The sequence below is a fragment of the Henckelia pumila genome, unplaced genomic scaffold, assembly GCF_033568475.1.
Source record: "Henckelia pumila isolate YLH828 unplaced genomic scaffold, ASM3356847v2 CTG_627:::fragment_1, whole genome shotgun sequence".
In the NCBI taxonomy this organism is placed as follows: Eukaryota; Viridiplantae; Streptophyta; class Magnoliopsida; order Lamiales; family Gesneriaceae; genus Henckelia; species Henckelia pumila.
The window spans coordinates 205215-218072 of NW_027331869.1; the positions used below are offsets into that span (position 1 = coordinate 205215).

The 12858-nt window shown below is 42.5% G+C and overlaps 3 protein-coding genes across 3 annotated transcripts; all 3 read left to right on the forward strand.

Moving 5' to 3' along the window:
• Nucleotides 1-7487: 7487 nt before the first annotated feature.
• Nucleotides 7488-9258, forward strand: LOC140873531 (uncharacterized). Its single transcript, XM_073276700.1, has 3 exons — nt 7488-7831; nt 8255-8848; nt 8952-9258. Exons 1-3 carry the CDS (start codon nt 7488-7490, stop codon nt 9256-9258), a joined length of 1245 nt encoding a protein of 414 aa, XP_073132801.1.
• Nucleotides 9259-9294: 36 nt separating this feature from the next.
• LOC140873532 (uncharacterized) lies at nt 9295-10966 on the forward strand. The gene is made up of 3 exons (XM_073276701.1): nt 9295-9936; nt 10033-10630; nt 10722-10966. Exons 1-3 carry the CDS (start codon nt 9295-9297, stop codon nt 10964-10966), a joined length of 1485 nt encoding a protein of 494 aa, XP_073132802.1.
• Nucleotides 10967-11239: 273 nt separating this feature from the next.
• LOC140873533 (uncharacterized) lies at nt 11240-11656 on the forward strand. Its single transcript, XM_073276702.1, has one exon. The coding sequence runs from the start codon at nt 11240-11242 to the stop codon at nt 11654-11656; it is 417 nt and encodes a 138-aa protein (XP_073132803.1).
• The last annotated feature ends 1202 nt before the right edge of the window (nt 11657-12858 follow it).

Below are 12858 nucleotides of genomic sequence, written 5' to 3' on the forward strand. Positions count from 1 at the left end.
TCCGAATACCCTACCTTTGACTGAGTTCAAGAGAATTTTCTTTGAGAAGTATTTTACCGCGGATGTGAGGGCCCGTTTGAAGACGGAGTTTATGAGCCTGCAACAGGGAGATTTATCAGTGGCTCAGTTTGTGGTGAAGTTTGAGAGGGGTTGCCACTTTGCGCCTTTGATCGGAGATGACGAGGAAGAGAAGCTCCAGCACTTCATTGTGGGGCTACGACCCGCCATCCGTCGGGATGTATTTATGGCGGAGCCAGCTAACTATGCTTCTGCCCTTAGGAGAGCCTTGAGGTCTGAGCAGACACTGAGGGATATCAGCGCTGAGGCGCAGAGTAAGAGGCCATTCCCAGCTCATGGCCAGCAGCAGCACGGCAAGAGGCCGTACCATGGACCACCGCGTCAGTAGGGGCATCAGGCCCACAGACCCCAGGGGCATCAGGCCCACAGACCTCAGGGGCATCAGGCCCACAGACCCGCTCCTCCCAAGGCTGGGGAGAAGCTTACTTGTCCAGTTTGCCGCAAGGCCCACTTTGGCAGGTTCCTGTTGGGAGCTAGAGTATGCTACAGGTGCAAGAGTCCAGGACACGTGTTAGCTGATTGCCCAGAGGCTAGGAGGCCCGCGACTGGGCGAGTCTTTGTGATGCAGGCCGAGGAGGCCAACCCTGATACCACCCTGATCACAGGTAATGCTTTAAGCTTTTAAGTTAAATCGATACCTTATATTTATTTGTGGATTTATGTGGTAATTTGTTTTAAGTGAGAACTTGGTTGTACTAAGTGCTAGATATTCTTTAGATTTTTGAGGAACTTGCGTAAGGTTTGTATGTTATTGCATGATTTTGTTGGTTATTAGCTGCATACTTAGAATTATGGGAACTGATTGCATTAGGATGAGCATAGATTTAGCTTGTGGTTAGGAAACCCAAATTCTACGTTGTAACTGTGATTTTTGCAGGAAGAATCTTAGTAGCTAGTGTAGCCACCAAAGCATTATTAGACTCGGGGGCTACACATTCTTTTATTTTTGAGGCGTTTGTGCACAAGTGGGGAATTCATCGAGAGGAGTTGTCGGTGGGATTCTCAGTTATTATTCTATCAGGGGAAGAGCTGACATCCAAGAGCTTGGTCAGGAGTCTTGAACTCCTCTTGCAGGGTCAAATGGTGGAAGCAGACCTGATAGTGTTGCCCATGCCCGAGTTCGATCTGATTCTTGGGATGGACTGGATGGTGAAGAATGCAGTGGTTATTTACTTTCAGCAGAGATCAGTGTTGGTTAGACCGGAAGGTGTGGAGCCTTTCTGGTTTGAGGCAGCTAAGAGTCGAAGGAAGGCCAAGGTCATATCTTTTCTTCAGGCGAGACAGCTTATGTTGGAGGGATGTTAGAAATTCTTGGCAAGTTTGACCTTGACAGAAATTCCAATTAGACCCGTGATTACAGATGTGGATGTAGTCAGAGATTTTGGAGATGTGTTTCCGGAAGACGTTGCAGGTCTTCCACCCGATAGGGAGATTGAGTTCTCTATCGATTTGGTCCTAGGTACCGCGCCAATTTCTAAGGCACCATATAGGTTGGCGCCTACAGAAATGAAGGAGTTGAAAGAGCAGATTCAAGAGTTTCTAGATAAGGGTTTTATACGCCCTAGTTTCTCTCCATGGGGCGCACCGGTTCTCTTTGTGAAGAAGAAGGATGGGAGCCTAAGATTGTGTATTGATTATCGGGAATTGAATGGAGTTACTGTGAAGAACAAGTACCCATTACCCAGGATTGAGGACCTCTTCAATCAGTTACAAGGAGCCTCTGTATTTTCGAAGATTGATCTTCGTGCTGTTTATCACCAATTGAAGGTGAAGGAGTCAGATGTATTCAATACAGCGTTTGGGACTCTTTATGGCTACTACGAGTTCCTTGTGATGCCGTTTGAGTTGACGAATGCGCCCGCGGTCTTCATGGATCTCATGAACTGCGTCTTCCAGCCATACTTAGATCGGTTTGTTATTGGTTTCATTGATGACATCCACATCTACTCCAAGGACCGAGCGGAGCACGCCCAACATTTGAGGACAGTTCTTGAGGTGCTTCGAGATCGGAAATTGCTTGCTAAGTTCAAGAAGTGTGATTTTTGGTTGGAGAGAGTATCATTCTTGGGTCATGTAATCTCTAAAAGTGGTGTAGAGGTTGATCCCTCTAAAGTTCAAGCAGTGAAGGAGTGGGCTATACCTAGTAATGCATCAGAGATTCGCAGCTTCTTTGGTTTGGCAGGCTATTATAGGAAGTTTATCAAGGGCTTTTCGTCCATAGCAGTGCACTTGACCGCATTGACCAAGAAGAATGCTAAGTATGATTGGAGTCCGGAGTGTCAAGAGTGCTTTGACATATTGAAGACAGCTCCCATGACAGCGCCAGTGTTAGCCATGCCAACTGGGCAAGGTGACTTTGTTCTTTACACGGATGCTTCTAAACTGGGATTAGGAGAAGTTCTTATGCAGCGGGAGAAAGTGATTGCCTATGCTTCCTGGCAGTTGAAGGGACATGAGAAGAACTATCCTACTCATGATTTGGAGTTGGTCGCCGTAGTCTTCGCACTCAAGATTTGGAGGCACTATCTCTATGGAGAAAAGTGCAAGATCTTTACGGCCCACAAGAGCCTCAAGTACTTCTTCACCTAGAAGAAGTTGAACATGAGGCAGCGGAGATGGCTAGAGTTGGTGAAGGACTATGACTGCGAGATTAGTTACCATCCGGGTAAGGCTAATGTCATTGCGGATGCCTTGAGTAGGAAAGTAGCAGTGATTTCCTCCTTGTCAGTGTCTAGACCTTTGCAGTATGAGATTCAAAGGTTTGATTTGGAGTTTTATGCCAGGGGTAGAGAGCCCTGATTATCTTCATTGATAGTGGGGACTACATTGTTTAACCATATCCGTGCTGAATAGGCTAATAATGAGCAGTTAGGTAAGTGGAGACAGAGAGATGAGGATAGGAGTAGTGGTTTGTACTCAGTGGACGGGATTGTGAAATTCAAGGGATGGTTTTGGGTGCCTGCAGGTGATTCTTTGCGAACTACAATCATGGCAGAGGCTCATGCATCACCGTACTCCATCCACCCAGGGAGTACGAAGATGTACCTTGATCTTCAACGGTTATATTGGTGGCCGGGCATGAAGCGAGACATTGCCCGATTTGTGGCTGAGTGTCTGACTTGCCAGCAGGTTAAGGCGGAACATCAGAGACCCGCTGGATTACTAAAGCCTCTCCCTATCCCTGAGTGGAAATGGGATAATGTTACGATGGATTTTGTAGTGGGATTGCCCAGGACGGTGAGGAATTCGAATGCCATATGGGTTATTGTAGACCGCCTCACTAAGTTGGCACACTTTCTACCGGTTAGGACGACCTAATCCATGGCTCAGTATGCGGAGTTGTACATCTATGAGATAGTCAAACTTCATGGCATCCCTGTCTCCATAGTGTCTGACCGAGACCCGCGGTTCACTTCGTTGTTTTGGAGGAGCCTTCATTCTGCGTTGGGGACAAAACTTTTGTTCAGTACAGCATTTCACCCTCATATGGATGGGCAATCCGAGAGGGTAATACAGATATTAGAGGATCTTTTGAGGGCTTGTGCCATTGACTTTCAGGGCAGCTGGGAGTCGAGATTACCCTTGGTGGAGTTTGCGTATAATAACCGTTATCAGGCCACCATCGGTATGGCACCTTATGAGGCATTGTATGGCAGACCATGTAGATCACCGGTGTTGTGGACCGAGGCCGGTGAGAGATCGGAGTTAGGGCCGGAGATTGTACAGCAGATAGCTAAGGTTGTAGCCAAGATCCGAGATAGGATGAGGACTGCTCATATCAGGCAGAAGAGTTACACTGATCATAGGAGGAGAGACTTGGAATTTTCGGTGGGAGATCACGTGTTTGTCCGAGTAGCTCCTATGAAAGGCGTGATGAGATTCGGCAAGAAAGGTAAGCTGGCACCGAGGTTCATTGGAACTTTTGAGATATTGGACAAGGTAGGGGCATTGGTGTATAGAGTGGCCTTGCCACCTAGTCTTTATGGAGTCCATAATGTCTTTCACGTGTCGATGTTAAGGAAGTACATCTCGAATCCATCTCATGTGCTCAGTTGTGAACCTCTTCAGTTATCTCCCCACATGACGTATGAGGAGAGGGCCGATTGGATTCTTGATAGGCAAGAGAGGAGACTTCGCAACAAGTCGATACCAATGGTCAAGGTTGGTGGTTGAAACATACAGATGTGGAAGCTACTTGGGAGTCAAAGGCTGACATCAGGACTCGCTACCCGGAGCTCTTCGGTAAGCTTTAATTTCGAGGACGAAATTTTTTTTTAGGGAGGGAGGAATTGTGACGCCTAAAATCCATAAATTAAATTTTATGCCTAAATTAGTTTTAATATTTAAAATTTCAAAATTTATGGTAATATAAATGATTTAAGTCTCCTTAGAATTTATTTTTATGATATTAAAATTTTAACTTCTTAAATTGCTTACATTGGTGAATTCCGACTTCGGCGCGCGGCAAAGGCGAATACGGCGGAAAATCTTCCATTTTAAATATAGGTGACCTAAATTTCATGAGAGGTGAAGAAAATAAAATAAAATTTTTATTTTATATTTTTTTTACATTTAAGGAAAAAAAATGGCGTAAGCGCATTTTCGCGCGTAATTCTTTAAATTTTCCAAATTAGCCTTTTTGTACTCGGACAAATGAAATTTCATTCTTGGAATTTAAATTTAAAGATTCTAGACTTAGTAATTAAAAATAGGGGCAATTCTACAAGCTAAAGTTGTAAAACCTAATATAGCACTTTTATTAGTCAAAGAGCACTTTTTGGCTTGCCCTACTCTTACACACTCACACCTATACATACATATACATATTATATCACACCACAACTCAAACCCTAGCTTTCTAATCCTTACCTAGCCGCCACTCACCCTCATTTTCTCCCTTTCTCTCACGCCTTCACACACTTTCTCTCAAGGAAGCTACGACCACTCTTTCATCTTCTCCCCTAGCCTCCGGCCGCACCTCCCTGCCGTCCAGCCGCCATGAGGTCACCATAAGAAGCTGGTCCAGCTGTTAACCATGGGATTTGGGTGTTAGCCGTCCCCAATTCACCCTTATTTGGGTTACTAGTTGAGGCAAGATGAAGTTTCTTCTCTTTTTTTAAAACCCAAGCATGGATTATAGTGTTTTCTTGATGCCACCTTGTTTAAATTCAAAATTTCAGATTCAAATGGTGTTAATATGATGTGTATGGGTTCGGTTTTCATATAAATATGAGGTTGGAGTTGATTTTTATGCATCATGCTATGCTAGCTTGCTTGTTGAGCCTTAAAGAATGAGCTTCATGTAAATATATGAAAGTTTGAGTGTGTAACTCGGAAAATCAGAATTTACCCCAATGTAATCATTCCATTTTCATGTGTGTATGGTTGGATTTAAACCTCATATGTTGTTGGCCAAGTTATTCAATTCATGTGCTTTGAAATGTTGTGAAAATATTGAGTTATGGCGTTTGAAATGGAATTTTTGTAACCAATGGATGAATGGAGTTGAGGGGATGCAATGGGATGTTCATGGGGTTAACATGAGTATTTGGATGTGTTATATATGTGCTATAGGGCTGGTAATGGGGCTACTAAGTTGGATGGTCGTTTAGTAGAGTTTTGGAAGGCATTGGGCTAGTGTTTGGGGAAAACGGGAGACGTATGGTAGCGTTGGACTATAGCCTTGTCTAATGGCCCTAGCTGATTGTCTAAGCATGTTTACTAGTTGTTCTCATGGGTTTTTGAGGTTCAATATGTTGAGGGATGAGCTCGGGAGTCCATAGTGTCAAGTGGTCCAAAACAGAATTTTTACCATCGCGTCAAGTTTTGGGAAAACAGGTCTGATGAGGTCGGTTTTCGAGGTCTGGATAGGGGCTACCCCTAAGTTTCTTGATGTATGTGATGTTAGGATGGTGTCGGTGTAAATTGGGCCTATTTCGGATAAGAATCGATTAAGTTATGTGCGTAAGTTGGAGTGACGTGAGCAGATTTTTCTATTGTCTATGGGCTGTCCGGGATTCTAAGTGTTGAGTTGTCTAGGACATTATAAAAAATGTGAATACTGGTCATAGGAGTATTTTAAGGTGTGTTTGAGATTCCGGTTCAAACGGCAAGTCTTTTGAATTTTAATAGGATGAGTTATGGATTTTATGGGTTAATCGCTCGAGTTAGGCCCTTGTGAGCGTAAACTTAAGTGGAAGGAGAAAAGCTTTTAAGGTGAGAGTGCTCCCCTACACTCCAATCATCCATAAAATTTATGTTATGCTATCTTTTGAGTTTATGTCATTTAAATTACTCAACGCCCATTTATTTGCGTGTGTGACTTCAATTTGTTTAAAAGTCTAGTCCCGAAGTCTTGTATTAAAGAGAGCTTGTAAAGTTAAATGTTAAAATGAGGAAAATGTTAAATGAAGGAAAAGTTAATGAATGAAGTGATTTGGTTGTGATTTTTACGTGCAATGTCGGTCGGGGGATGCCCTGGCTCACTTGCCAAAATGAGACGTGTAGTAAGCGGCTGGGAGACATCCCAGCTCCCCTACCAAATGAGACGTGTAGTAAGCGGCCGGGAATTCATCTCGGCTCCCCTACCAAAAAGAATGAAAAAGGGGCAATGTGGCGGCGAGATTAATCTCCGTCATAGTATACTGCAGCCATTGATCGATCAAAATCATAGTCACAATCGAGGATCCAAATTCAAAAGTAAAAGTAAAGGATAATTGATTCATGAATGTGTTTTCCATCGCATATTGCTATTGTTCTTACTTCGGGCATGTCATGACTTTTCCCTCTTCGTGTGAGATTCATAAGTGTACTTAGTACTATTTTTAGTATGACACATTATTTTGAACCCTTGCTGTATTATTTAAATCTTGCTGGGCTTTTAGGCTCACTACTATGCTTGGTGCAGGTGAGTATGCAGTCGAGGCTGCGGGGCAGGATTTCTAGGGTCCCTAGGTGTTCGGTGGCACGCCCTGACCGTTGCCGCTCTTTTATTCCCGCATTATGTTATTGTAATAAGTAACCACTGTCGTATGTTGCTTCCTTTCTAGTAGCAGAATGTGTTATTTCCTGCAAATATGTTTGGCATGTAAACATTATTCTAAAGTTTTTCGTCTGGTGTCGAATTAGTTACTGTTTATGCATTCTTTATGCATGATGTTTGCCTCGGGTTGAGGTTTATCTTAAACTTCTGTTTGAGACAGGTGGTTCCTTATTCAAACAAATAGGTCATGCCAATCTTTTTTAAAAAAATTTTGTGTTTTCTTTATTTATTTAAAAGTTAGAACTTAGGGTCGTTTCATAGAAAAAGAGCCAAGAATGCCCCTCCTCAAGGGGATTTCAATTGCCCAAATCAAGACCAGGCCAGGAATGACCAAAGACCAGCTCCGCCTGCTCTAGGAGTTATTAACATGATTTCTGGAGGCCCAACTGATGGAGATTCCAACAGAGCTAGGAAAACCAGCAGCAAAAAACTGTTAAATATAGAGATCAGTGGTCAAGTCATCCATCCCGGCCTGACCCTTTATTTTTGGCCGGAAGATATGAAGGGAGTGATCAGTAACCATAATGATTCCTTGGTGATAAGAGCCATGGTCGCAAATTATGACTTGGCCAGGATATTTGTGGATTTGGGAAGCTCTGTCAACGTTCTATTTCAGGAAGCAATAAATCAAATGGATTTAGGACAATACAAGATGGAACCCGTGGTGACATCGCAATTTGGCTTCACGGGTCACACAATCCGACCTGTTGGGTTAGTTCACTTGCCACTTACTTTGGGACAAAATAACTCTCGCAAAACCATAATTGTGAGTTTCATCATATTAGATGCTCCGTCAGCCTATAATGCCATACTAGGCAGATGCATCGCGTGACAATTTTCAAAAAATCATATCTCACAATCTAACCGTCGGATTGAGCTGAAATTTTGACAGTAGTTTCAAAACATCCTAAATTTATTATGAATGGTGGAGATCGGATTTGGATGTCTCAAATATTCCCAGTAATTTTTTGAAGTTGATACTCCATAATGCATCCTTCCGCTTCTTCTTGGTACTTTTGCACCAATTCTTGCAACTCACAAAAACAACAACAGATATGCATAATACCCACTCAATACATCACAAAATCCAAGTCAAATCATTTATAATTTAAGTGCATAAATTGCACTTATCAGCAGACCTGCCATGAACACTTTCATGGTTGTTGAATCATCTCTACATCAGAAAATAAAGTTTCCAGTGGGTAACGAGGTTGGAAAAGTGCAGGGTGATCGAGTTATTGCCCGCAAGTGTTATGTGGAAGAGGTCAGAATAGAACAAAAGGTAACCAAGACTGATAATGTCTCCCGACCTGGACTCTTTGGTATGGAACAAGTCAAATTGATAGAAGACACATCTGTCACTGCCGAAGAAGAAGTTGAGGAAATCATGATCTCCCCTCCCTCTGGGATGGTAAAGGTTGCTCGCACCCTTGAAGCACAGTTGAATAAGCCCTTAATAGAATGCTTGAAAACCAAAAAATATGTTTTTGCATGGTCAGTGGCAGATCTGGTAGGGGTGCGTCGGGAGGTAGCAGAACATAAGCTCAATGTAGTAAAGGATTGTCGTCCTATTATTCAGAAGAAATGTCACTTCGGCCATGAAAAGGATGCGGTAATAAAGGAACAAGTAGAAAAGTTACTTAGGGCTGGACACATTGAGGAAATCCACTTCCCGACCTGGTTGTCTAATATAGTCCTAGTTCCCAAGTCTACAGGAAAATGGCGCATGTGTGTAGATTTTCGACATTTAAATAAGCATGCCCTAAAGATTGCTACCCCTACCTAGAATCGATCATCTTGTCGATTCAATTGCAGGACATGAATAACTCAGCTTTTTGGATGCTTATCAAGGATATCATCTGATCCCTTTAGCAAAAGAAGACAAGGACAAGGTGAGTTTTGTTACATTAACGGGAATTTACTGTTATGTGGTCATGCCATTTGGGCTTAAAAATGATGGGGATACATATCAAAGGTTGATGGATAAAGTATTCAAGCAACAAATTGGAAATAATATTGAAGTCTATGTGGATGACATCCTGGTCAAGACCCGAACTGCCGACCAGTTCATTACTGACCTAACTCAAACCTTTCAGACGCTGAAAAATTATCAACTGAAGTTAAATCCTAACAAATGAACTTTTTGAGTTCGGGCTGGCAAGTTCCTGGGTTACATGGTTACAAGAAGGGGAATTGAGGCCAATCCTGAAAAATTCCAAGCTATCATCGCCATGAGTTCACCCTGGAATATACAGGAGGTACAAAGATTAACAGGAAGAATTACAGCGTTAGCTCGGTTTATAAGCAGATATGTGGATAAAATCTTATATTTCTTTAAAGCACTAAGAAAGACAAAAATTTTTGAATGGAATGAGGAAAGTGACAAGGCTTTTCAGGATTTAAAGGATTATATAAAGCAATTACCTGTGCTGAATAAACCTGTTCAAGGGGAAGAATTATTCCTCTCTTTGGCGGTCACTCGCCGAGCAACCAGCTCGGTCTTGGTCAGGAAGGACGGAATAAATCATCAGCCCGTTTACTTTGTGAGTCATAGCTTGAAGGGAGCCGAGCTCAATTACTTAACTCAGAAAAATCTTGCTTTAGCTTTGGTCATCACATCAAGAAAGTTAAGGTCTTATTTCCTCTCACACCCTATCACCGTACTCACTAATAGTTCTTTGGGAAAAATTGCATCTAACCCAAATGCATCGGAAAGACTTGTTAGGTGGATTACAGAGTTGAGTGAATACGATATTAAATTTGAACCCCGAACAGCCATAAAAGCTCAAGCCCTAGCCGACTTCTTGGCAGAGACAGTGCAATTAGATCAAGAAGAGCTATGGAAAAATTTTTTAGATGGGTCATCATGTCAAACAGGAAGTGGGGCCGAAATTGTTATCATATCACCCTAGGGTGAAGAAACTAATATCTCCATTAGGTTGGACTTCCAAGCCTCTAATAATGAAGCAGAATATGAGGCATTATTACTTGGACTCAAGGCAGCACGGAACTTGGGTATTTCCCAAGCTACTCTATATTTCGATTCCCAATTAGCCATCCAGCAGAGCAATGGAAATTTTGAGATCAAAAATGAGAAGATGATGAAATATTCCAAGGCATTATACAAGGCCAAAGAAGGATTCACCGAGTTGAACTTGGAGCTCATCCCCCGAGCTGAAAATATCAAGGCCGACCATTTGGCTCGCCTGGCTAGTGCCTTAAACAACCGACCTGATCCTATTATCTCAGATCGGGAGCTCGTGTCTCAACTGGAAACTCTTGATGATATTATAGCTCAAATACCAGAAGGGGATTGCAGATATGACATACACAAATATCTAACCACGAAAGAATTACCGAGTGATAATAAGAAAGCTAAGGAGATAAAACGAAGGGCACTTCGTTTCGTCATGATCGATCAAATTCTGTTCAAAAGATCTTTCTCTCAACCTTTGTTAAAGTGTTTGGATCCCGATGAGGCGAATTATGTATTACGGGAAATTCATGAAGGTTCTTGCGGAAGTCACTTAGGCAGTCTTTCCCTAGCAGAAAGCTCTTTTAGCTGGTTTCTTTTGGCCCACTATGCGAAAGGACTCATCAGATCTGGTTAATTCATGCTATAATTTCCAGAGACACGCTAACTTACAGTGGAGACCCGCAGATTACATGAAGGAAGTTGTGGCTGCCTGTCCTTTTGATCAATGGGGAATGGATATTGTTGGGCCATTCCCTGTCAGCACAGGACAAAGGAAATTCTTGCTGGTTCCAGTCGATTATTTTTCTAAATGGGTAGAGGCCGAGCCTCTAGCTAAAATTACAGAAAAAGAAGTGCTCAGTTTTTTGTGAAAAAATATAGTGTGCCATTTCGGGATAACGCGCAGGTTGGTGTCAGACAATGGGAGATAGTTTGGTGGATCTAAAGTCCGAGCGTGGTGTCAAGAGATGAAGATCGAGCAAGTTTTCACATCTGTAGCGTACCCGCAAGGGAATGGACAGGTGGATGTTACCAACTGGACAATAGTTCAAGCTCTCAAAACATGATTGGACACAGCCAGGGGTAAGTGGGTAGAAAAACTCTCATCAGTACTATGGTCATACAGAACTACAGCCCAATCTGGGATGGGCGAAACAACGTTCAGCATGGTATATGACACTGAGGCTGTCCTTCCAGCAGAGATAGGGAAGGAAAGTGCGCGGATAATGGCATATGGAGACAATAATCAAGAACTGCGGGCAATGAATTTGGACTTACTGGAAGAGCATAGGACCCGAGCAGCAATAAGGCTTGCAGCTTATCGCAAAAGAATGACCCAGGCCTACAATAAAAGAGTGTATCCTAAGGTTTTTCGCGAAGGAGACTTGGTGATGAGGAAGATGCAACATCCAGGAGAAAGAGGAAAGTTAGATGACAAGTATGAAGGGCCATTCAAGGTGATAGGAAAGGCCGGAGTAGCTACTTATTACTTGGAGGACAACCAAGGCAAGAAAGGGAAGAGGCCATGGAATGCTCAACACTTGAAAAGATACTACCCCTAATAGCTCAGTTCAGGTCTGATTTTGGGTTACTGAGCTGGTATCCGTCTATTTAGTCGTTTGTTTTGCTATTATTCAGTATTTTATTATGTTTCAAGAGTCAGTCCTGTCGTCAGAATTCAGTATGTTTATTATAATTTTTGAGAAATATTCTTTCTTAATACCATATTATCACTTGAAACATACCACAAAAAATCCACTTCAGTGGTTTCATAAGCCCAGACAGGTCTGGCACTCAAAGCCCACATCAGTGTAGTAAAAAATCCACATTAATGGTCTCATAAATCCCAGGCAGGTCTGGCACTCAAAGCCCACTTCAGTGGCATAAAAAATTCACATTAGTGGTCTCATAAAGCCCAGACAGGTCTGGCACTCAAAATCCACATCAGTGGTGTACAAAATCCACATCAATGGTCTCATAAAGCCCAGGAAGGTCTTGCACTTAAAGCCCACTTCAGTGGCATACATAATCCACATCAGTGGTCTCATAAAGCCCAGACAGGTCTGGCACTTAAAGGCCACTTCATTGGCATAAAAAATCCACCAGTGGTCTCATAAAACCCAGGCAGGTCTAGCACTCAAAGCCCACATCAGTGGTGTAAAAAATCCACATCATTTGTCTCATAAAGCCCAGGAATGTCTGACACTTAAAAACCACTTCGGTGGCATAAAAAATCCACATTAGTGGTCTCATAAAGCCCAGGAAGGTCTGGCATTACAAGCCCACATCAGTGGAGTAAAAATTTCCAGGGGTATCAAAATTCCAGGCAGGTCTGGCATTACAAGACCACTTTAGTGGCATAAATAATACATCAGGGGTATCAAAATCCCAAGCAGGGCTTGGATCAAAAGTCCACGTAAAAAAAAATTCGTATCATCAAAAGTATGACAAGGATTGTAATGAATAATTTAGCTATAGGACTGGTATTACGAGACCGCATTAGCTCTATCACACTAATCCAAGACAGCTCTGGCGTATACGGGTTAATTTGAGCATGGTATATGTTCATGGCTCTATAATTAAGGGCCTTGCACGTATACATAGGAATTATGACCCGAATATATGACTTAGAATTATTTGGTTCGAGCACAGGAATCGTACTCTACAAAATCCTGAATCTAGGTAGGGAGCACATAAGCAGGCCTGCATTTGGAAACATGCATAAAATCTTCTTGGAATATTCAGCTCAGGCTTTGTTTAAAAT

Coding starts and splice junctions, on each gene's coding strand:
- LOC140873533 (XM_073276702.1), top strand. CDS start 11,240: ATGGGCGAAACAACGTTCAGCATGGTATATGACACTGAGGCTGTCCTT.
- LOC140873531 (XM_073276700.1), top strand. CDS start 7,488: ATGATTTCTGGAGGCCCAACTGATGGAGATTCCAACAGAGCTAGGAAA. Junction 7,832..8,254: donor CACACAATCCGACCTGTTGG/GTTAGTTCACTT, acceptor TGCACTTATCAG/CAGACCTGCCATGAACACTT. Junction 8,849..8,951: donor TCTACAGGAAAATGGCGCAT/GTGTGTAGATTT, acceptor TGAATAACTCAG/CTTTTTGGATGCTTATCAAG.
- LOC140873532 (XM_073276701.1), top strand. CDS start 9,295: ATGGTTACAAGAAGGGGAATTGAGGCCAATCCTGAAAAATTCCAAGCT. Junction 9,937..10,032: donor CCGACTTCTTGGCAGAGACA/GTGCAATTAGAT, acceptor ATATCACCCTAG/GGTGAAGAAACTAATATCTC. Junction 10,631..10,721: donor ATTACGGGAAATTCATGAAG/GTTCTTGCGGAA, acceptor AGGACTCATCAG/ATCTGGTTAATTCATGCTAT.